Source organism: Mobula birostris, chromosome 2 (assembly GCF_030028105.1).
Source record: "Mobula birostris isolate sMobBir1 chromosome 2, sMobBir1.hap1, whole genome shotgun sequence".
Taxonomy (NCBI): Eukaryota; Metazoa; Chordata; class Chondrichthyes; order Myliobatiformes; family Myliobatidae; genus Mobula; species Mobula birostris.
Window position 1 is genome coordinate 138,202,705 of NC_092371.1, and position 22,355 is coordinate 138,225,059.

At 35.6% G+C, this 22,355-nt stretch overlaps 1 protein-coding gene across 3 annotated transcripts in view; it reads left to right on the forward strand.

Annotated features, from left to right (window-relative positions):
- LOC140191700 (bcl-2-associated transcription factor 1-like) overlaps window positions 1–20,414 on the forward strand; it is a 39,653-nt gene extending 19,239 nt beyond the window's left edge. For 2 of the 3 annotated variants that reach the window (XM_072249352.1, XM_072249359.1), the window contains exons 5-12: window positions 1,420–1,592; window positions 8,008–8,113; window positions 8,540–8,624; window positions 10,123–10,304; window positions 10,688–10,865; window positions 15,302–15,457; window positions 16,307–16,519; window positions 20,009–20,414. In XM_072249352.1, the coding sequence (XP_072105453.1) occupies window positions 1,420–1,592; window positions 8,008–8,113; window positions 8,540–8,624; window positions 10,123–10,304; window positions 10,688–10,865; window positions 15,302–15,457; window positions 16,307–16,516 (1,090 nt within the window). In that variant the 3' untranslated portion in view covers window positions 16,517–16,519; window positions 20,009–20,414. The remainder of the gene's footprint in view (window positions 1–1,419; window positions 1,593–8,007; window positions 8,114–8,539; window positions 8,625–10,122; window positions 10,305–10,687; window positions 10,866–15,301; window positions 15,458–16,306; window positions 16,520–20,008) is intronic. The other variant, XM_072249367.1, reaches the window with a different exon arrangement.
- Window positions 20,415–22,355: the final 1,941 nt, after the last annotated feature.

A 22,355-nucleotide genomic window follows, 5' to 3' on the forward strand; every position in this document is an offset into this window, starting at 1 on the left:
AAGGGATTTGGGAGTCCTTGTTCAGGGTAAGGAAGACAAGTGCAATGTTAACATTCATTTCAAGAGGAGTAGAATAGAAAAGCAATTACGTAATGCTGAGGCTTTGTAAGGCATTGGTCAAACTGCACTTGGAGTATTGTGAGCAGTTTTGGGATCCTTATCCAAGAAAAGATGTGCTGGCATTGGAAAGAGTCCAGAGGAGGTTCATGAGAATTATTCCAAGAATGAAAGGGTTAAGATATGAGGAGCATTTGATGGCTCTGGGCCTGTGTCACTGGAGTTTAAAAGGTTGAGTGAGGGTCTCATTGAAACCGATTGAATTTTGAAAGACCTAGATAGAATGGATGTGGAGAGGATGTTTTCTGTGATTGGGGAGTGTAAGGCCAAGTCTCAGAATAGAAGGACGTCCCTTTAGAACAGCGATGAAGAGGAATTTCTTTAGCTAGAAGGTGGCATAGGAATTCATTCCCACACATGTCTGTGGAGGCCAAGCCATTGGAATTTTTTAAAGTGTAGGTTGACAGGTTCTTGATTAGTAAGTGTGTCAAAGGTTACAGGAAGAAGGAAATAGAATAGGGTGGAAAGGGAGCAATAAATCAGCCATGACTCAATGCCATTGGCAGATCTTAAGCACCCTGCCTATAGTTACCTTCTTTTTGCCTTCCTGCTGACAGGCAAGGGATCAATATTTGGCTTTCTAATTTACTGGCACCCTCAGGGAAGTCAACTAATGGCTCCATTGTTTCTAAAGCTTTTTTTCCTTGAGGCCATCAGGTTATGACAACTAGTCTGCTTATAAGACATAGGAGCAGAGTTAGGCTACATCGAGTCTGCTGTCTCATTCAACCATGGCGGATTTCTTATCCTTCTCAACCCCATTCTCCTGCCTTCTTTCTGTTATCTTTGAAACCTTTTTTAATCAAGAATTTATCAACCTCTGCTTTAAATTTAGCCAATGACATGTCCACAGCTGTTTGTGACAATGCACTACCCCTGGCTGAAGACATTCCTCTTCTTCCCTGTTCTTAAGGGACATCCTTCTGTTCTGAGGCTGTGTGTGATTTGAGCATGATTTTACTGTTTTATTTCTTTCTGTCTTTGCCTCCCATTAAAAGTAATCTTATATGACATCACTGGAGTTCAGAATCAATCATGCTAGCTTAGAGGTTACTAGTTCCCTAGTGAAAAGTTATTTTATACCAATTTAAGTGCTGTCTCCTAAATTACTATATTGATTAAATTAAATTTTGCCTACTTTCCTTGTTGGAATTTGAATGTGCTGCCTGTGGATTACTAGACCAGTAGACTAGTGCTGATTTCTGTGCCTGCTAAGAACTTGCTTCAGAATGTGCATTGGTATTTGTATAATTTTATTCAAGTACAGCACACGTTCATTAGAATATAGTTTTATTTTCGCAGACCTGCAAGTTCTTTGACAACTGAAAGACTACTATCCAGTGCTCTTGTCCACTCCAACACGAAAGAGCAAGGATTCCGTTCTATCTTTGATCACCTTAAGTTTCCTCAGTTTTACAGAAGTTCATCAGAGTCATTTATTCATCATATTGTGACCCTGGTTCATCATGTTAAAGGTATGTTGGTACCTGGATAGAAGTATCACTGTAAACAGCATGCCAGAAGTATTTTATTACTTTTAATATTTATTGCACAAGATTAAAAGTAATGGAACAGCATTTAGATTGATAAACTCAAGTCTTTCTTGTGTTGCTGTTCAGTTTAAGAAAAAGTATATGTGCATATTTAGTTCCTGATATTTAGCACTTGATGTTGACATCCTATAAAGAGCCATTTATTTGTTCTGAAACATTGTTTTCCTTGAAGGTCAGGGAAATGAAAATAACATTGTAATCTATTGTTTATAGTATTGAGTGCAGTAACTTGGTCTTCAGTAAAATAACAAGCTTTCACTGTTGTTCACAATTTGAGTTGCCTCTTTGCCTTTCACTTACTCATCCTTTCTTCTTTTTCAAAATCAATGCACTGGAGATACTAGAAATCTGAAAGTAAAATAGAAAATGTTGGAAATACTTGTCAACCAGACCTTAAGTAAAAAAATAATGTCCAGGTCAACAGCGTTGCATCATTCCCAGGACAAATCAATTTTTTTGTACATTTGATACTTCGAGACAGAAAATAATCTTTGGGTCTGTATATTGTCCTTAACTCTGTTGTAATATGTAATGGTGTATGGTGAATGCTGGTAGTCTGTTCTACATGGATTGTCATAATAAACGAAGTGTAATATCACCTGCATGAATAATACTGCGAATAAGGGATCTTGGCTCCATCTTCCTGTCAAGGAATATTGAGATAGCTGTGGTAAAATACAGATCCTATGGCTGTTAACTATTTGCTGCTTTAAACCACTGAACTCTCAGATCATTGCAATTTTGAATTAGATTGTCACATTTTAAATTTGGAAAATGTGCTATTATCCTAACAAAAGACAGGTAGGAATTCAATTCTGTACTTATTTGTCAAAGCTGACTTTCTTAAATTCTGTATAACTATTTTGAGGTGATAATATTTTGTCTTCATATTTTGCAAATTTCTCTCTTTTTAAAAAGAAGAACTGGTATGACATTTAAAGATTTATTTATAACTAACTTCTTATAGTAATTGATGAATTATAAGATGTTAGAATTCATCAAGATTACTATTGGAATGGGAATTTTAAATTTGTGATTTTGTATATAGATCTCCAAGGAGAGAGACTTCCACAATTTTTTTAAAGTACTGATAAATATTGAATCAGATTGAGAAGAACATTTGAACAGTAAACCCATTGTTGAAGTGAAAAGGGGCTCAAGTACTTCCATGGTTATTATATGAAATAACTGATGTTTTGAGGAGCTAGTTGTTTTTACCTTAACGTCTTAATCAAAAGAATAAACAATTTTATATTCTGAGTATTGATCAAAGGATAAATGTGGTCAGAAGTCTGGTGGAACTTGAAAGTCAATTTGAAAAATAGAAGTTCTACCATTTTTCTCAGTAACCTTTATTCTTAAGTATTGCTAAAGAAATTTTGTTCTTTTATTTGATTATTGTTTTTGGTATCCTGCATTTGCTACATTACCACCATTTTATGGGAAATGTTTTCAGGTATCCAGAGGCTACACTGATTTCCATAATTTCTTTCAATATTCTATCATTTATTGATGCACAATGAAGCAGTCATGTTGGTAATTCTTGAAAAGAATTGACAATTTATGCCGAACAAATCTAACACAGCTGTCATTTGATATGTACATCTGTACTATTACATATATCATCTAGTAAGATTAACAAAAAAAACCCAAACTCTTTTTGGAGTCACACATACTAAAAAATGAAGTTTAACAAACTTTTGTGGCTTTCATTTGGATTAAAAAAAAATTCTAATTAGCTATACTTGTAGGGTGTACTGTTTCAGTTTCCTCATTTTCTTTCCAGGAAGGTGAGTTGAGTTGGAAATGTGTAAATTATGTGAAAGTAAAACTATAGATTTGAAGTTCCCTTATGTGCCATACAAAATTTGGAAGAAGATATCATTTCAATTATTTTGAAATGTTAGAACTGCTAAATATAATATTGGTATTTGTATGTTAGAATAACTAATGTTGAGACTATATCAAAAACTGTTTGACTTGTAATTACTGTTTTTCTGTTTTAAATTCTGTTTTTTGCTTAATACAAATGATTGAAGGATGATGATTATTTGGGAAAAATCTCAATTTTAGAAGATACTTAAATACATAGGTATTTTATTAAATCATTTTAATGTGGCTAAGAAGGATTATGGGGAGAAGTCAGAAGAATGGGTTAAGAAGGATAATAAATCAACCATGATTGAATGGAGGAGCAGAAATGATGACTCTTATGATGTTGGAATTGTTGAAAACACATTACTTTGCTTCTAAGTTAGTTTGCTGCTGACAGAAGTTGGTTTCAAATTTTATCATTCAGGCATAGGGGAATACTTAAAAATTATTAAATTCCGTGTGTTGAGCATCATTGAAATATGATATTTCAGCCTTGTATCCTTGCCACTTAGCCTTTAATAGTGAACACTACTGTTTAGAAGTTAGTGTCTTTTGGGGGGGGGAGGGTGGTGAGATGGGTGTGCTGGTAATTGGGAAGGATGAGTTGTTGGAAGGATGCTGACACTGTTTGTCAGTAGCCAGTGAATACTGTGATTGTCAAATAATCTCCACTGATGGTGACAGCGTTTTATTACGAAAGATTACTACGGGTTCTGTATGTTGCTTATTTCATTTTGAAATGTATCAATGTCATGTAAATTTTATAATGAAACAGACTGCTAGTTAACCATTTGGAGCCAGGCACTGGAAATTCAGAATTGTTAGTTACAATATTGCTGTTCCTTTTTTTTCTACCATGACAAAATTGTGGATAATATCAAAGGCTCTCTAAAGGAGATACAATTTCTATCCGGATTGAGTAAAGGTATATTCCATTTGTAGGTGTACACTATAATATATTCCTGAAGTAGAAAGGGTAATTAGTAGTAAAATTTTCAGTAAGTTCTGTCCCTAGTTTTATTAATAAAGACAATTCCGTAATAGCACTACCTTTAATTCCCTACGATTGGTAAAAATGAGAGAGTATTCAAGTTCATAAATTTAGCTGCACAACTGATATTTTTGTTGCATTTTCCTTGTATTTGTAGGACAGTAGCTTTTATTGTTTGTAAAGTTTATTCACATTGTTTTTGAAGGTATTGTGTAGATATGAACAGGGTCTTGTGCTTTGCAAAATTTATGTTACATATTTTGCTTGCATTGATCGTAATATGGTATAACTAAGCTATGTGCCTTTTGAAAAGTCACTATAACAATGCTACTTGTAGGTTTATTTGTCATTGAGTATGCATTAAATAAATTCTTAATTATCAGTCAAGAATTTATGTGTAAAACGTATATAATTTTATTTACTCTTTGTGGTTCAGAGCTAAGCTGTGAAATGAAATACTCCAACCATATTTAAGACCATAAGACATAGGAGAACAATTAGGCCATTTGGCTGATTTATTACCCTGTCAACTCCATTCTCCATAGTCTTTGATGCCCTTCCTAATCAAGAGCCTATCAACATCTGCTTTAAATAGACCCAAAGAGTTGATCTCCACAGACAGGTCATTGGCGATGGATTCCACAGATTCACCACCCTCTGGGTAAACAAATTCCTCTTCATCCCTGTTCTAGAGCGATGTCCTTCTATTCTGAGTCTATGCTCATTGATCCTAGGCCACCACACTATAGGAAACATCCTCTCACATCCACTCTATCTATCCTTCTCAATAGTTGATAGATTTCAGTGAGATTCCCTCCCAGTGAGTGCAGGCCTAGAGCAATCAAACGGTACTCATATGTTAACCCTTTCATTCCTGGAATCATTCTTATGAACCTCTTCTGGATCCTCCAATGCCAGCACATCCTTTCTTAGATAAAGGGGTCAAAACTGCTCACAATACTCCATAAATAATCCAGTTAAGCCCTTGAATTGCATCATATACTGAACATGGTGCTTCATAAACTTCTGAGAACACAGGTTTATTAAATTAAGAATGTGTAATGCTCACATCATTGGCAGGTATCTGTTATCATTGATGACACCAATTTGAACCAATATCCAACATTTCATGATTCAGCAATGATGTGGTGTGTTAGGTCGAACTATGTAGGCATTCATTTTTAAACCCTAATATCACTTTATTGACTTTATATAGAATAAATAGTAAACCATTTTCTTATTAGCTTTCAATCAAGAATCTGGGAATAATCCATTCCCAGATCAATAAACTATGAGTATGACTATGATTTCAAATCTGTTAGTTTAAAAAGACCACAATGAATTGACAGTGGATTCAGTGTCTAAGTAATTTTTAATCATTATTTGTGGTTTATAGATTTTAATTTGTAGTTAATGTAAATGTAATTGCAATTAATGGTATATCACCATTTAAAACTGATGGATTTCAGTATAATTACATTTGAATCTTTTAAAAATTAGCTTTAAGGAAAAGTACAACAAATAATTGTAAAATTCATTGCTATTGAGTAGATTTATGTATATGATGAGGCAACAAATTATTACTCAGTTATGAAGCTTAAAATGTGAATAGGAAAACATTTTTCCTTTTGTATATTGAAATTTCATTATCAAAAGGAATATTGTTTATAAAAGTCAAATAATTACAATGGTATACCATAAAACAGTTAATTAGCTTCAGCTAGTATTGCAGTTTGAATGAGAACTGCTCTTCCTGAAGAGAAGTGGAAAGTTTCCTGCACACAGTAAATGATTAAGCAAGAACTTGTATTGACCTAGCCTGCAAGGTAAAATGTTACTTTTTAAGCCTTCTTGATATGAGCGTCTAATTTTGCCATTGTTGGAACTGTTTTAAAATATAGCATTTTTCTTTTGGAATATATTTTCTTTAGTCATTAGAAACAGCCTTAACTTTAACACGCTGATATATATTGCATAAGGTTATTAAACAATAATACCAACTTTACAGATGGAAGGAAAGGGAGGAGAAAAAAGTTTTTCTCTCTCCAGTGACTATTTATCAAATCTGTTCAATCGCCTTTGTAAATATCTTTCACTGTTGGAATTTTGTTTTTTTTTTCTGTTTGGATGTAAATAACTGCAACTTGTGATTCAGTTAAAATATTTAATTTACAATTGCATATATTCGGAGAAACCATTAACATCACACTGCTTTGAAACAAGTGTAAGTTGATTTACCACTCCCCTTGCATGTACAATGTAATAGTATATAATCTTAAGCTTTTTATTATTTTGCTGTTTTTGAACATCATGCTTGACATAAACCTACAGGAAAGCAGAGAAAACTTGAAGCTCCCTACTTTTACCAATATTATTAATCTCAAATGTACATGAAGTTGAGCCTTTAGTGCTTTATAAGTCCACCAATCTTTAGTCACCTTAATCATTTTCTCGTGAAACAGTTATGAAAACCAAATACATAATAATGTTAGTACACCAATACACTGTTACAGGTGCAATTTTTGTGCTGAGCTAAAAGCCCAGTGATGTTTTCTTTTTCATTGCAAATAGGTCATGGCAATCCTGGGATGTGTTCATGTATTGAAATGCCAACTCCCATGTTAAAAAATATAATAACGGTTGAAAGATACAGATGCAAAAATCACAGGCAAAGTTGAAGCTTCTGTCTTCCTGGAAAAAAGGCTTATAACTGAATTGCTAACAACAAAATTCCTCTGCACTCCTTGTTGGGTTTCATGGAATTATGATCGAGGCACTACTGTTGTAGTGACCCATTGAAGTGTTTATGGTTGGTTGTGAGGCAGTTTCTGGATTTCAGGCGGTAAGTTTTCCCATAGATATTGTACTTGTGATTTTATTAACCAGATTTTATTCCATAGCCAAATTTGTCATGTTGATAATGGGATTTATTGTTCAAAATAAAAAGGTGTTATTGGCATTGTTAAGTTGAAAAGTCACATGAGTGTGAAATATTCTTGTTTTGTTTTTGAGGAGTTAGTAGACATGATAATTCATCCAGATCCAGGATAAGTTTTCAGCACAGTGGTTATCAATCTCTACTCAGTTTGCAAACTAGTATACAATATGGGTCAAGCAATAAAAATCTTATGTTGTAAATAGCTGGTGTGTTCACTGTAAAATCAAAATGTTGCATTGTTACTTTCATGTGATGCAGCAATTGAGATAAAGGCAATTGGAACCATTTTTGCTGTAATGCATTATATTATGAAAATCGTATTGAAGGATGTGTACGTACATGGTTCAGATTATCACAAGGAGTCTAACATATACAGCTAAGAAAGTTAATTTGCAGCCATTACATTTACTGCATGATTTCACTTATCTTTTACATCTGCCAGGTTTCTTGTGTGTGTAGATACTAACACGTCTCAAAAATATTGTCCAGTATGAAATTGAACTAATGGAAAAACATTTCTTTAAAATCAACAGAGCATTATTTCAAGTCATCAGGAATGACCATAAATGAACGCTTTACAATGCATCAGAAGACAGCAGGAGATCATGGACCTAGGCAGAAAAGTCCTGAAATCCATAGGTATAACATTTCAAACTTCATACTGTTCTCATTATAGAAAAGTCATAGACTATATGTTGCTAATTGTTATTAAATCTTTGAGTAAAATTCCAAGGAGGATTTATATTTTAAAAGCATTTCATAGATAAATACTAAACTGCAGTTGATTCAAATGGAAATATCACTCTGAACTATGTAATAAAATGCACATGGCCTTCAGAAGGGAGGTCATGATCTCCTGTGAGAGCATGGAGATGGTATCCTTTGTGACCTTCCTTATTCGTAAGGCATGCCTGAGAATGCATCACAATCTCATGATGCACTTACCTTAACATCTCATTCCTGGTCTTCATATTGCATGAAGGGTTGATGAGGGTGGGTATAGAATGAAGGAAAGATCAAAGCGCTGTTGCTGAGGGTTCACCCACTGCGTTTGTTGACTTTTAGGAGAATTGACATTTCTCCCAACTCTCTACGAAAACATACTTGCATCACAGAGGAAGACTTGTGCTCCAAGGAAGAGAACCGAAAGGTAGCATTTCTCTATAGGCTTTCAATTTTATTATCAGGTCTTAATTATATTTTGTGTATTTTTGATGTTAATTATGTTCTTGTTAAAAATCATTTGAAAAGGAAACAGTCATTAAACTCAAAAGGCTTGTTCGAACAGTTCAATCTGTTTATATAATACGGTTTAATGGTCTTTGTAATTTATTTTGGTGTAACTGACAGTCTGATGAAAAAGATTGGTCTGACTTTCCTTGGAAATGACAAATGGGAATGGACAATACTGGTTACATGAGATTCGTTAAAAATTCCCCACATTGTAACTTCATATTCCCTCAATATCCTTAAGATCTTAAAATCTATCGATGCCTTTCCTGGATGTGCTGAGACTTCAGCTCTCTAGAAAATTCAAAAGATTGTTGAGTAAAGAAATTTCTCATTGTTGCTAAATTTCTTTGGTTTTGGTAAACAGGATACCTGAAGGGACATGACATGTCTCAGTAAGTGATTGTATTGTCAGTATGGCCTTATGGGTTAGGAAAAAGAGGACTTTTCCTACCTGCTTCCACAATCCCCCAAGGCAAACCCACATACCTTCTTACACTGATCCATCAAGCAAGTTGCTATTCTGACCCACCTGTCCAAGGATTGAACTGTATGCTGCCACTGTTGAGAAACGAGTCATGTCTACAAGCCTCCCTGCCTTTCATATGGTTGGATGCTGGTCGGCAGGCAGTTGAGATCTCTCGTACATTTGGATAGATATTAAGACTTCATTTTTTACTAAAGCCTCTAGGCTTAGAATTGTTTTCTTAAATCTTGCACTCATTTTGGAAATCTGTTAATTGTCTTCAGCACTTTTTTTTCCTATAAATGAAGTGAATGTGAAGTAATTAATTTATCTGCACTAATCTCCAGTTTCAGAATATAATTTTCAAGTGAACATCATTTCATTAGTTTACCTTACATTTACTATTTCAAACTCTTATATAAAATTCTCTTTGCTATCATGAACTTGTGTTGCATTTTTCTCTCATAGATTCTCAATTTTGAATAATTTGATTTTTGTATAAGTCTGCATCAGAGACTGGTTCACAAATTCATTTGCCTTTAAACTGTAGGAATGTGCATCCTTGATGCTCTGGTGCCAATGTGTGCATGTATTTTTGTGTGTTCTGTATCTTTTGAGATTTTTTTTTTTTGTTTAGAGTGCATCAAAACCCCCTCCTTTCTTTGGGTCATCTTAGTACCTCACTTTATTGTTGGAAAAAATTGTTTAGCTTAAAACTTTCTGCATGTTCCTATTTTGATGTAGTTGGCTATAGTAAGTTGGGGCGGGGGTGGGAGTAGAAACCAGATAATTATTTACTAACCTTCTGGATACCTTAGTAGAATTAAGTTACATGCAGTGTTTGTAATATCCTTTAATTATAAAGTCACAGTTTTAAAGAATATAACTTTTTTTTAAGTGTCATTGTCATTCCAGGCAAATGAAAGACTTGCATGTTTTCTTTCAAAAATAGGCAGAAAAAAAATTGAAATGTGATGCAGCTGACTTGCGCCTTGATATTGATCGACGCAGAAAAGAGAAAAGTAAAGAACGTGAAGGTTCACTAGAATCCAGTACATCAAAGAAACTTTCCTTAGAAAAACCAGGGAAAGACCAAAAAGAGTACAAAGATGTCAAATCCTTCAAGGAGGGAAGGTGAGATTGTCTTTTTAAACTTTTTCTGTTGTTACACATGATTTATTTTAGCCTGGAGTTTGGCATTTGCCTGTAGTTGGATAAACATCACATTTTCAAATGCAGATCTTTCAGTACAAACAATCTGGAAATAGTCTGTCAACCTTGAAAATGGCAAATTAACTCAAATATGTAATTTTATGTCAGAATTCTTTGCCAAGTTGAATTTATTTAGAGAAGAGAATTATAGGAAAATGGGATTTTCGATTGTCTTGTCTATATCTTGAATAGTTGTTTTAGTTAATTTATTTATGGTGTTATATTGGTAGTAACAATTAGATTTTCTGATAATGAGTGCGTGGTCTTTGTGCATTTACGATTTTTATTAATAATGTTTCCTTCAGCAAGTACAGAAATAAAGATCGGGATCATTCCAGTTGCTCATCATCACCTTCACCTGAACCTCATGAAGATAGAGAAGTCAGAAAAGAAAGGGATGATGGACCAAGTGGCTTTAAGTCGTTCCAAGGACATACAGATAGTGCAGTTTTTCAAGGGCGAGGAAGATCCAGAGGAAATTTTGTAAGTGAAGCATGATGTTGAATAGGTTTATTAATCAGCATTTAATACTTTAATATTTTTAATTTACTAAATGGTTAAGCATCTTCTGCTTAATTTAATTTGCCAACTAATGGCTTAAATTTTCTTTAAATTTTGTAGCTTCATTTGGATTAACTACTGAATCTGGTCACTACTAACTTTTGCAAATTTTTAAATTTTCAGAATGATGTTTGACTTTGTATAAATCATTCAGGTTTTGTTTTCCTTTGAACCAGGAGATGGCTTATTGACTTAATCTGGACAAGAAAATGAAGGAAAAATATTAAATAAAGTAAAAAAAAAATTAACAGAGCACTTTTAATGTAGATAAATATCAAATTATTTAAAAAAATACTATTATGAATGCAAATGATTGCTAAGTCAATTAATAACAATAAGATTGCAACACCAGGGAGGTGAGCTTTAAGGAGTTCTTGAGAAGCAGTGAGAGTTCAGAATGGCGAATCCAGAGTATGGGACTTAGCTAGGAACAAAAATTTATTTAGTTTAATACGTACCAAATGCTGAGGAATTCAGCAAGTCAGGAGACATCTATAGAAAGGAATAAAAAGTAGATGTTTTGGGTCAAGACCCTTTATCAGGGCTGGAAACAAAGAGGGGAAGAAGCCAGAATAAGAAGGTTGGTGGAGAGAGAGGACTACAAGCTAGAAGGTGATAAGTGAAGGCAGGTGGTGGGGGGGTGGGGGAAGGTGGAATAAGTGAGAAGCTGGGAGGTGTGATAGGAGAGGAGAGTGGACCATGAGAGACAGGGAAGAGGGGTCCTGGGGGAGGAGATAGGCAGGTGTGAAGAAATAAGAGGGGGAAGGGGGAGAAATTACAGGACATTAGAGAAATGAGAGAAAGTCAACATGATTTGAGAGGAACATGTATATTTCAAAAACAAAGGACAAAAACAAATGTAAAAAATCATTGTATTTCAGTCAGAGGGCTGAAACTATGGAACAGTTGTAGTGAGAATTTAAAAACATGCACCACACTTAACAAGTTTAAAAAATGATTTTAAAGTAATTTAATGAACAAATATAAAATACATGATTTTAAATGAGTAGGAGTAATGTAAATGATACTTGGAATTGGATTTTGTGTTAAAAGATTATGAAGTTTTTTGTTTTGATGTGATGATTGATGCCAAATATGTTGTTGTATAAGTAAGAGGGGTAGGCACAATAAGCTGTAGCTTCAGCCTACACCCTTTCGGTCTGTTTTAAAGAATATCTTTTTTTTTTGTTGTAATTTTATCCTATGAAATCATCGTTGAAAATGATGCTTTTTGTTATGTTTGTACTGACTGAAATAAATTTCATTCATTCATTCAAATAAATGTTCATGCCATCAGGATGGAGACAATCCAGATGGAATATGAGGTGTTGCTCCTTCAGATTGAGAATGGCCTCATTGTGGCAGTAGAGGAGGCCATGGACCGACATGCCAGAATGGGAATGCGGGTTGGAATTAAAATGGTGGACCACAGTGAAATCCTACTTGTTGTGGATGAAGTGAAGGTGCTTCATAAAGCAGTCCCCCAATTTATGTTAGGTCTTTCCAATACAGAGGAGGCCATATCAGGAGCACCAGATACAACAGATGATCTCAATAAACTTGCAGATGAAGTGTTACCTCACTTGGAAGGAAAGTTGGAGGGGTCCTGAATGGAGGTGACAGTAGATAGGGATTACTCACTCCTGAGGGCTGAGGTGAATGGGCAGGATAGCACTTTTTCTGCTTGCAAGGTTAAGTGCTAGGAGCCCCCTCATTGGCTCTTCACACAAACCTGGAACATCTGGATAACAAAGATGCATACATCAGGATGCTCTTTATTGATTACAGCTCAGCATTTAATACCATCATCCCCTCAAACCTTAGCAGTAAACTCCAAGACCTTGGCCTCAAAACCCCTTTTGGGTAATTGGATCCTAGATTTCCTCACTTGTAGACAGTTCACATTGGCAAAAACATTTCCGTCACAATCTCAATCAGCACAGGAGCACCACAGGGATGTGTGCTTAGCCCCCAGCTCTACAGACTTTACACCTATGACTGTGTGGCTAAATACAGCTTCAACACCATATACAAGTTTGCTGACCACACCACTGTTGTGGACTGTATCAAAGTTGGTGATGAATCAGCATACAGGAGGGAGACTGAAAACTTGGCTGAGTGGTGTAATAACAACAACCTCTCACTCAATGTCAGTTAGACCAAAGAACTGATAGTAGACTTCAGGAGAGAGTAACCAGAGGTCCATGAGCCAGTAATTATCAGAGGATCAGTAACCTTAAATTCCTGGGTGTCACTATCTCAGAGGACCCGTCCTGGATCCATCATATAAATGTAATTGCAAAGAAAGCACAACAGTGCTTCTACTTTCTTAGGATTCTGCGGAGATTTGGCATGTCATCAAAACCTTGGCAAACATCTATAGATGTGTGGTGGAAAGTGCGCTGACTGGTTGCATTATGACCTGGTATGGGAACACCAATGTCTTTGAGTGGAAAATCCTACAAAAGTTAGTGGATTCAACCCAGTACCTCACTGGTAAAACCCTCCTAACCATTGAGCACACCTGCGTGAAATGTTGCTGTAGAAAAGCAGCATCTATCATCAAAGATCCTCATCACCCAGATTTTGCTCTTTTCTTGCTGCTGCCATCAGATAGAAGGTACAAGTGCCTCAAGACTTGCAGCACCAGATTCAAGGACTACACATTCTATTTCTGGTGTTCCCACAACCAATGGTCTCACATTAAGGACTATTTATCTTGTTATTTCATGCTCATTATTTAATTTTAATATTTGCATAGCTTGTTGCCTGTTGATCCTATTTATAATTACTGTTCTGTAGATTTACTAAGTATGCCCACAGAATAAGAATCTCAAGTTTGTATGTGGTGACATGTATGTACTCTGATAATAAATTCTACTTTGAACTTGAGATAGATTAATGGAGAGGGACAAATTTGCCACTGGAATCATGGAGAGAGGATAGCGGTGGGAAGATCTGTTGTTTTGGCAAACTGACAAAGGCTGTGGAGATATTTGTATTTGTTGTCTTTCTGAAGGTGTTTAAATTTCTAGAGACATGATTTTTTAAAAAAAATCTAGTAAATTCTTGCTCTCTGTGGTCTACCCTACAAGACTTCTCATTCTTTGTCATCTCTGCCAGCTGCAACACAGTTCCACCATTAGCCATGTCTCCCCCCCCACCCCATCTGCTTTCTGCAGTGACCACTCCCTCTTTCAATCTTTGAGCCCTGCACTTTGCCCTGCAACTGCAAGAAGTGCAAGACCAAGGACCTAAACAATCCTTACAGGTGAGACAAAGAGTCATGTGCACCTTCTCCAACCTTGCCTATTGCATTTGCTGCCCCTGGTGTGGCCTACTCTACATTGGTGAGACCAAGTGCAGACCAGGCAACCAATTTACAGAGCACCTTTGCTCTGTCTGCAGCAGCCACCTCAAGCTCATACTTTTTCAAATTCTCTTCCCACTCCCACACTGACCTGGGTGTCCTCGGCATTTTTCACGGCCTGGGTGAGGTTCAATGCAAACTAGGGAGACAATGCTTCATATTCTGCCTGGTAGCAACATTGAATTTCATGTAATCTGCAATCTCATATATCTCCATGTAAGAAAAATGTTTGCTAGATACATGAAAAAATTGCTTTAGAGTGCAGCACTTTTAATAAGCTTTAAACCTGTTTGTGGTAACTGCTAGGAGTTATATATTAATTGAATTAAACAAAATTAAAGTTATAAATTTTATATTTCCTTGTGTTTGGTTGCATGGTATCTATGTTCCTTTTCTATGAACTAAAAAAGCAATATGCTAATTATTGGTGCATTTATATAAATTACATATTTTTTTCAGTTATGGTTTGCAACATTGCAGGAAATAATTGCTGGGAACATTTTGTTAATATCCTTGGGCCGTGTTGCATTCACAAACAGTACCTCTAAAAGAAACTATTTATTTTTAGGGTTAGGATTAAGAAACCTTCAAACTAACATGCTTGAATTTCCAGCATCTGCAGAATTCCTGTTGTTTGCATGTAAATTAAATAGATTGTAGTAAAAGTTAGTAGTTTCTGTTGTATATTTTGAATCCTCAGATCTTGATAAATGAATCAAGAAGCATGCAAGGAAGATGAACATTTGTGTGAATAAATGAATGAAAAGATTAGAACACTTAAGAGCAATGTAAATAGTCTTTTTTCAATAATGTAAATCAGGTAGCTAATCAGCATGGTTCCTATTTTCTTATATTAGCTTCAAACTTACTGGCTTTGGTTTTTCATCTTTACACCCCGTCACCTCTCAACTGATTTCTCACTTTCTGAAATATTTGCAGATATTGCTAATTGGTCATGTCTAACAGATTCTGTGCTTTGAATATTTAGCAGTTTCGAATAAAAGGTGGCAGAGGGAGAGCCAGGGGAGCTTTCTCTGGTTTGAGTACTGTTTCCACCACTACTACAAATCCAAATTTTCAAAAGCGATCCAAGGAGGAGGAGTGGGATCCTGAATACACTCCAAAGAGCAAGAAATACTTCTTGGTGGGTATGGTCATTGTCTGCTCTTTACAACTTGCTGTTTTCTATTTCTCCCTTCAACCACCCCACAACAACAAACGCACCCACACATACTTTCTCATATTTAGTTCATAATGATTTATTAGTTAAACTGGGATTTTATTAGTGTTCATATTTAAAATGGTAAATCAGTTTTTAGCTCCTCTCATTTATATCCATTATATTTTTTACTCAGTCATTGAGAGACACTGCACAGTACTGTGATCAAAAAGACTTGAAATGCCAGTGCAGAATTATTAGGCAGATTTTGAAAAATATGCAAAATTCTAAAAATTTGCTATGCAAACATTTAAGAAAACTATTTTACTAGCATCAGTGTTGCTGCTATAATGCATGAATCATCAAATAAAGTATGTTTCCAGGATGGCTAAAATTCTTCAGATCTTTCTGATGTCATTTTATATTTGGTTTAACTAAAGTAGTTCTGAAATATTTTAATCTAGTAAAGTAGAAATTACCTTCCATTCTAATATTTGAACTTGCTGGTTGCTGAATTTTCAATTCTTCATTTGTTTATTCATGTTCCAAGAAGTCTCTTCATATATTTACGGCTACCTGATTTTGACCTAAGATGGCTCATCTGCAACATTCTGCTTTGTGACTATTCAGACGCATATTACCTAAGCTTGTAGGAGCTTATTTATGTTTGAAGAACTAGTTTAGATTGTTACAGTTTTTGGTGCACTTTATAATGCTGATTTGCATGTGCCTTTTCTTACTTGTCTGAGTATATTATAATTTGGGGAATTCCAGAAGAAAAGACATAACCTGATAAAATGGTGAAGTGTTTCCTCTCTTTTCTCTTCATGGTAGCATGATGACAGAGATGATGGGGTGGATTACTGGGCCAAAAGGGGAAGGGGGCGAGGTACTTTTCCAAGAGGACGTGGGCGATTTATTTTCAAAAAATCGAGCAGCAGTCCAAAGTGGACACATGACAAATATCAGGGAAGCGATGAAAAGGAGGAAGAAAATGGAGGAATAGAAGATGAAGAGGAGAGAAAGGACAGACACAAAGAGTAAAAGGTATACCTTTTGATGAGAGCTGGATTAATGCTTGGATTTTCTAAAACTTGTATTTAAAGATGCCTAGACAAGCATTATTTTCTTTATTTATATATATTTCACTTTGCACTTTCACCTAAGTTTGGGAGGAAAGGTAGTCCAACCCACAAACCCATCCAAATAGATCAGTTGTCCTTTTAAGATTATTGTCAGAGATCTATCCATCAAAGGGAGAGCACTGGTAGCAGGGCTAAAATTAAGATTATTTTAGTTTGATAAATAAACTTTAGTGATTAATAACTATTCATCAAGAATTTTGCCATATATAAAGGTAGTGGTATACCATGTTTAGGTGCATTTCATAAGTGTAATTCAACAGTCTTATATCTGAATTCAGTTAAGGATTTATGCAAACAGTAATTTTTAGGCTATAATGCTAAGATATGTTCATGCCTTGTCAGCAGAAACATGACTGCCTTAACATCATTTAGACGAATGTTTGCATGAACTTTGAAAATTGTTAACTTGTTTTGAATAACAACAGAACTCAATTCAAGACTCAATTCATAAGATCCAGTTTATTGTCATCAATGTTTGACTCTTGTCCAGAGTTTAAAATATTCCATGTTCATGTTGTTTCCAAAACATGAGATGCTCACTTCAGGTGAATTTGAGTTTGTGCAGAGTATCACAATGATCTGATAGTTGTACCACACGGTTCACAGCTCATTAAATACTAGCTGTTGTGGTATGTATAACATTCTGAACAGCAACAACACTAGCAGACCTTTAAGTAACCTTGGGAATGATCATTTTCAGAGATGTCATGTAAACTGTCTGGGAACCTTGTGTGTGAAAATGGGGATTATCACTTTGTTGATTTATCTACGATATCTAATTGTGCTGGAAATTTATCAGTAATGTTTCTACAAATATAAACAAAGTCCTGAGCTTATTTTTGATATTATATAGTCTGCGATGCCAAATTTGCAGTTAGTTAGCATCCCTTGTACAAATTTTGGCATATGGTATCGGTCAAAACCAGTATTATTTATATAAAATGGTGAAAATTGAAATAAAATTTAGCCTTTTGACAAGAATGTAAGATTAGTTCATTTTATACTATTGTTTGCTTGATATTCTAGTCACATTGATCCTAATTATTTTTTAGATCCATTAGATGGTTGCCATAACTAGAAGCAGATGTTTAAATATGCAAAGAACTCTGTATCTGCTCACAATCAGGGTGACATAGTAAAACTAGGCAGAGCATGTGTCCAAAACTAATGTTTTTTTCATTTACACAGCAGCCTAAATATACTTAAAGGATTTGTTGAGGAAATAGGGGTACTTTGGTGATTCCATAGAAAGCAGAATTACAAGATGGCTCCTCCACTATAGTACAACTTGGTCCTTCGGCACCTTGCTGTTCAATATATTAGAAACATAGAAAACCTACAGTACAATACAGGCCCTTCGGCGCACAGTGCTGTGCCAAACATGTACTTACTTTAGAAATTACCTAGGGTTACCCATAGCCGTCTATTTTTCTAAGTTCCATGTAGCTATCCAGGAGTCTCTTAAAAGACCCTATCGTATCCGCCTCCACCACTGTGTCCAGCAGCCCATTCCACACTCTCACCACTCTCTGCATAAAAAAAAACTTACCCTGACCTACCTCTGTACCTACTTCTAAGCACTTTAAAACTGTACCCTCTCGTGTTAGCCATTTCAGCTCTGGGAAAAAGCCTCTGACTATCCACACAATCAATACCTCTCATCATCTTATTCACCTCTATCAGGTCACCTCTCATCCTCTGCCGCTTCAAGGAGAAAAGGCCAAGTTCCTCTCAACCTGTTCTCATAAGGCATGCTCTCCAATCCAAGCAAATCTCCTCTGCACTCTTTCTATAGATTCCACATCCTTGCCGTAATGAGGTGACCAGAACTGAGCACAGTACTCCAAGTGGGGTCTGACCAGGATCCATTATAGCTGTAACATTACCTCTCAGCTCTTAAACTCAATCCCACAGTTGATGAAGGCCAATGCACCGTATGCCTTCTTAACCACAGAGTCAACCTGCACAGCAGATTTGAGTGTCCTATGGACTCAGACCCCAAGATCCCTCTGATCCTCCACACTGCCAAGAGCCTTACCATTAATTCTATATTCCGCCGTCATATTTGACCTACCAATATTGAAGCATATGATGCTCCTGAAACACTCACACATTCTTCTTCTTGATCCTCACTTAGCATTTGCCCTTCGTTATTTATCTACAATACTAATTCATTTATGGGTGCTCATATTTTAATCTCAATTCCTCAGTTAACTTCTTTCACTCAACCACTAGGTCCCAGTTTTGGAATTGCCTCATGGGAGGGGTAGGAAGCTACTACAGTACCACAACGTTTAGAAGCTTGTTGGTTTTCTCAGACTTTTGGGGGATGGGGGAAGAACTTACTTTGAGGGCATATTGTTCAAACATATGCAGCATTACATTTGACACAATGGATCTAGACATTGTCATACAGAGTTTTAGCATATGCTCCACTATTGGATGTTTAGCAATCTACTTACTATAAAGTTTAGAAGATAATTAAATTTGTAAAATAGGGATAACAAAATGCTATGGCACACGTAGATTGGTAAAGTTACGTTAATGTGTCTCTTTGTTAAGTAATTATAGGTAGTAGACAATTAAAATACACTATCAGTGCAGCTGTATTTAAGCACTGGTAATATTGTGCAATTATGTAGTTACATTTGTGTTAACAATAGACAACAGTGTTGAACTTTTAACTCCAAATAATGGTTATTCAGTACCTTTTTCGCACTAGCATCCAATATTTCTCAAGAATTGAGTTTACTTAAATATCTGTTCTGCAATATTGTAGTGTTTTATTGTACTAAGTTATATTGGTCTGCTATTGATAAGACTGAAATATTTGACAAAATATGTACTTTTTATTAATTGTTATTGTTGTTTGCCAATATTTTAACCATGTTTACTGTAAAACTAAACAGGGTTGTTTTATATTCATTTCAATAATTAACTACATAGTCATTACAATGGAAAAGTGCTGAATAAGATGGAGTTTTTCTTGCGTTCATAGCAATTAGTATAATCAAGAATCATGCTCAAATTTGTGTGCGGTGATTTATAACTGTTGACGAGAATGACCATAGTAGACCTCACTGTACTTAACTGTAGCAATGATGGAAAAATCTTTTAAAAAGTTCAGATTATCGTTTGAAATGTGTTGGAAGACAGCAGCAAATAGTTTTAGTGTGCGAGCTCCATTAATACTCATAACTAGAGTTTAGGCATCATTGAACTGTTAATTCTATACATTAACACACTGGGAGATTTAAATCTTGAAAATAAATTCCAAGAAAATAATGACTCCAACTATTACAATGGAAAACTTCAAATTCAACAACTTAAATGTGGTAGATGGTATTCAGTATAAATCTGCATGCATTCAGTTTTTCCTTTTGTTTCACAGGAACACCACATTTAAATCTGTTTCGCCACAGAAAATGAAATGAGCCCCTTGGTTGGAATTATACGAGTGGATTATCCATCTACTGTTATTTACTCACCTTATGATTTATTGTAAGATGTTGGCCTTTGAATTAATTTCTAACATTAATTGTAAAGTCTTGTAAACCAGAATTCAAAATCTTCAAGTTTTGAAGGGTACAAATGTGCGACTTGTCTGCCTTAATTGTTGGCTATTAACTCTATTGAGTACATAGCAGTATTTTTTTAGATGCTGATAACTGCATGGCTGGTTGATGTATGGCATAAAAGCACATTTTAGAAAATAAACATCTTGCATTTGGAGAAAAACATGTTTTTTAATGTCATTGACTATCCTTGGTCATTTTGTTCTCTGCTTCCTAAATAATATTTACTTACTGAAACATTTGTCTAGTCTCTTTCTTGCATACTGTTTTCATTCAGTCCACCCAGTGAATTTCTGGTGCTCTTACATAACTTCTCACTAGTTAAAGTTAGGCTGAATGTGTTTGTCTCTGTCCAGTAAGACAATTATTTGCTTGCATCCATGCAACATAAGTAGGGTTCATAAAATAAAGTGATAAAGTATGTAAATTAATTGACACTACTTGGGAATTCAAACATATTGTGTCGATTTCATTGGGTGTTGCAAATGCTGTAATTAGATATCAGACTGCAGATTCATCTGTCAAAATATGCATGGATACAGTAAAAGATTCTTTGCAGTGTTAGGAGAAATAAAGTCTCGAACTATTTCTATAGTTATAAATAATTTATTCAAAAGAACTAGTAGTGATAGGCTGTATGATTAATTGAATAGAATTCAAGTAGTTAGAATCTTAAAATAACTCATGGGTGGCACACTGATGCAGCAAATAGAACTGATGATTCGCAGCATCAGAGACTTTACCTCTTTATCTGCCCATCACCTCCCTCTGGTGCTGCTCTCCCTTTCCTTCCTTCCTTTGTCTTCTACCCTCTCCTATCAGATTCCCCAGCTCTTTACTTTACCCTTACCCCCCCCACCCCTTGGTGTCACCTATCACTTACCACCTTGTATCTCCTCCCCCCACCTTCTTACTATGACTTACCATCTTTTTTCCCCAGTCCTGATGAGGGGTCTCGGCCCGAAATATCGACTGTTTCCTCTTTTCCATAGCGGCTGCCTAGCCTGTTGAGTTCATCCAGCATTTTGTGTGTGTTGCTTGGATTTCCAGCATCTGTAGATTTTCTTGTGTTTGTGATTGGAGACCCGTTTTTAGTTCTGACTGGTTCCTCCCTATGGAGATTGCATGTTTCCTGAGTGACCGTGTGGGTTGGGAATCTGGGTGCTCTGGTATTCTCTCATTGTAGAGATACGTACGTTGATAGATTAATCACTACTGTAAATATTGTCTGTAATATAGGTGAGTGATAGAAACTGAGGTGAGACAATAAAGTATGGAGAATGAATGGGATTAATGTTATTAGTATAAATAGGTGTTTGGTGGTCATCGTGGATTTTCAAATCAAGCCCAAACATATAAATACACCAGGTAAGACATTATGTAATTAAACCATGGGGGAAAATATGTCACTAGCTCTAAGAAATATAGTGACTATTATAGCAACATTTGTGATGTTGCCATTGAGAGCCACCCTAACTCCCCACAACTCTTTCCCACATAGAGCAGTGGAAATATACAATCAGTGGCCACTGAATGTATGTTTGTGGTTTTCTGCTGTAACTCATCTACATCAGTGTGGGACATGTTGTGCATTCAGTGAACACCACTGTTATAACACATGATTACTTGAGTTATTATCTCCTTGCTGTCAGCATGAGCCTGTTTGGACATTCTCCTCTCACTTCTCTCATTAACAAGGTGTTTATGCCTTCAGAACTGCAATTTATTGGATATTTGTTGTCCAATTCTCAGTAAATTCTAGAGACTGCCGTGTTTGAAAATCCCAATAGATCTGAAGTTTCTAAGATATTCAAACTAACCCGTTTAGCATCAAAAATCATTCAACAAAGTCGCTTGGATTATATTTCCTCCCCGTTCTGATGTTTGATCTGAAGAACAACTAAATCCCTTGACCATGTTTACATGCTTTTATGCACTGAATGTCTGCCACAACATTGGCTGATTAAATATTTGAATGAAATAAACAGGTGGTGTACCTTATAAAATGGCCACTGAGTGTACTATACACTTTATTAGGATAGGACTGAGGAATAACGACAATGATTTTGCTGGTTTCAGACTTCAGGAGAATGCTAGTGAGTCCTTGATAAGCTCCTCCGGCCCGAGGGACTGTCTAAAGGGAATATATAAATGTTTACTATA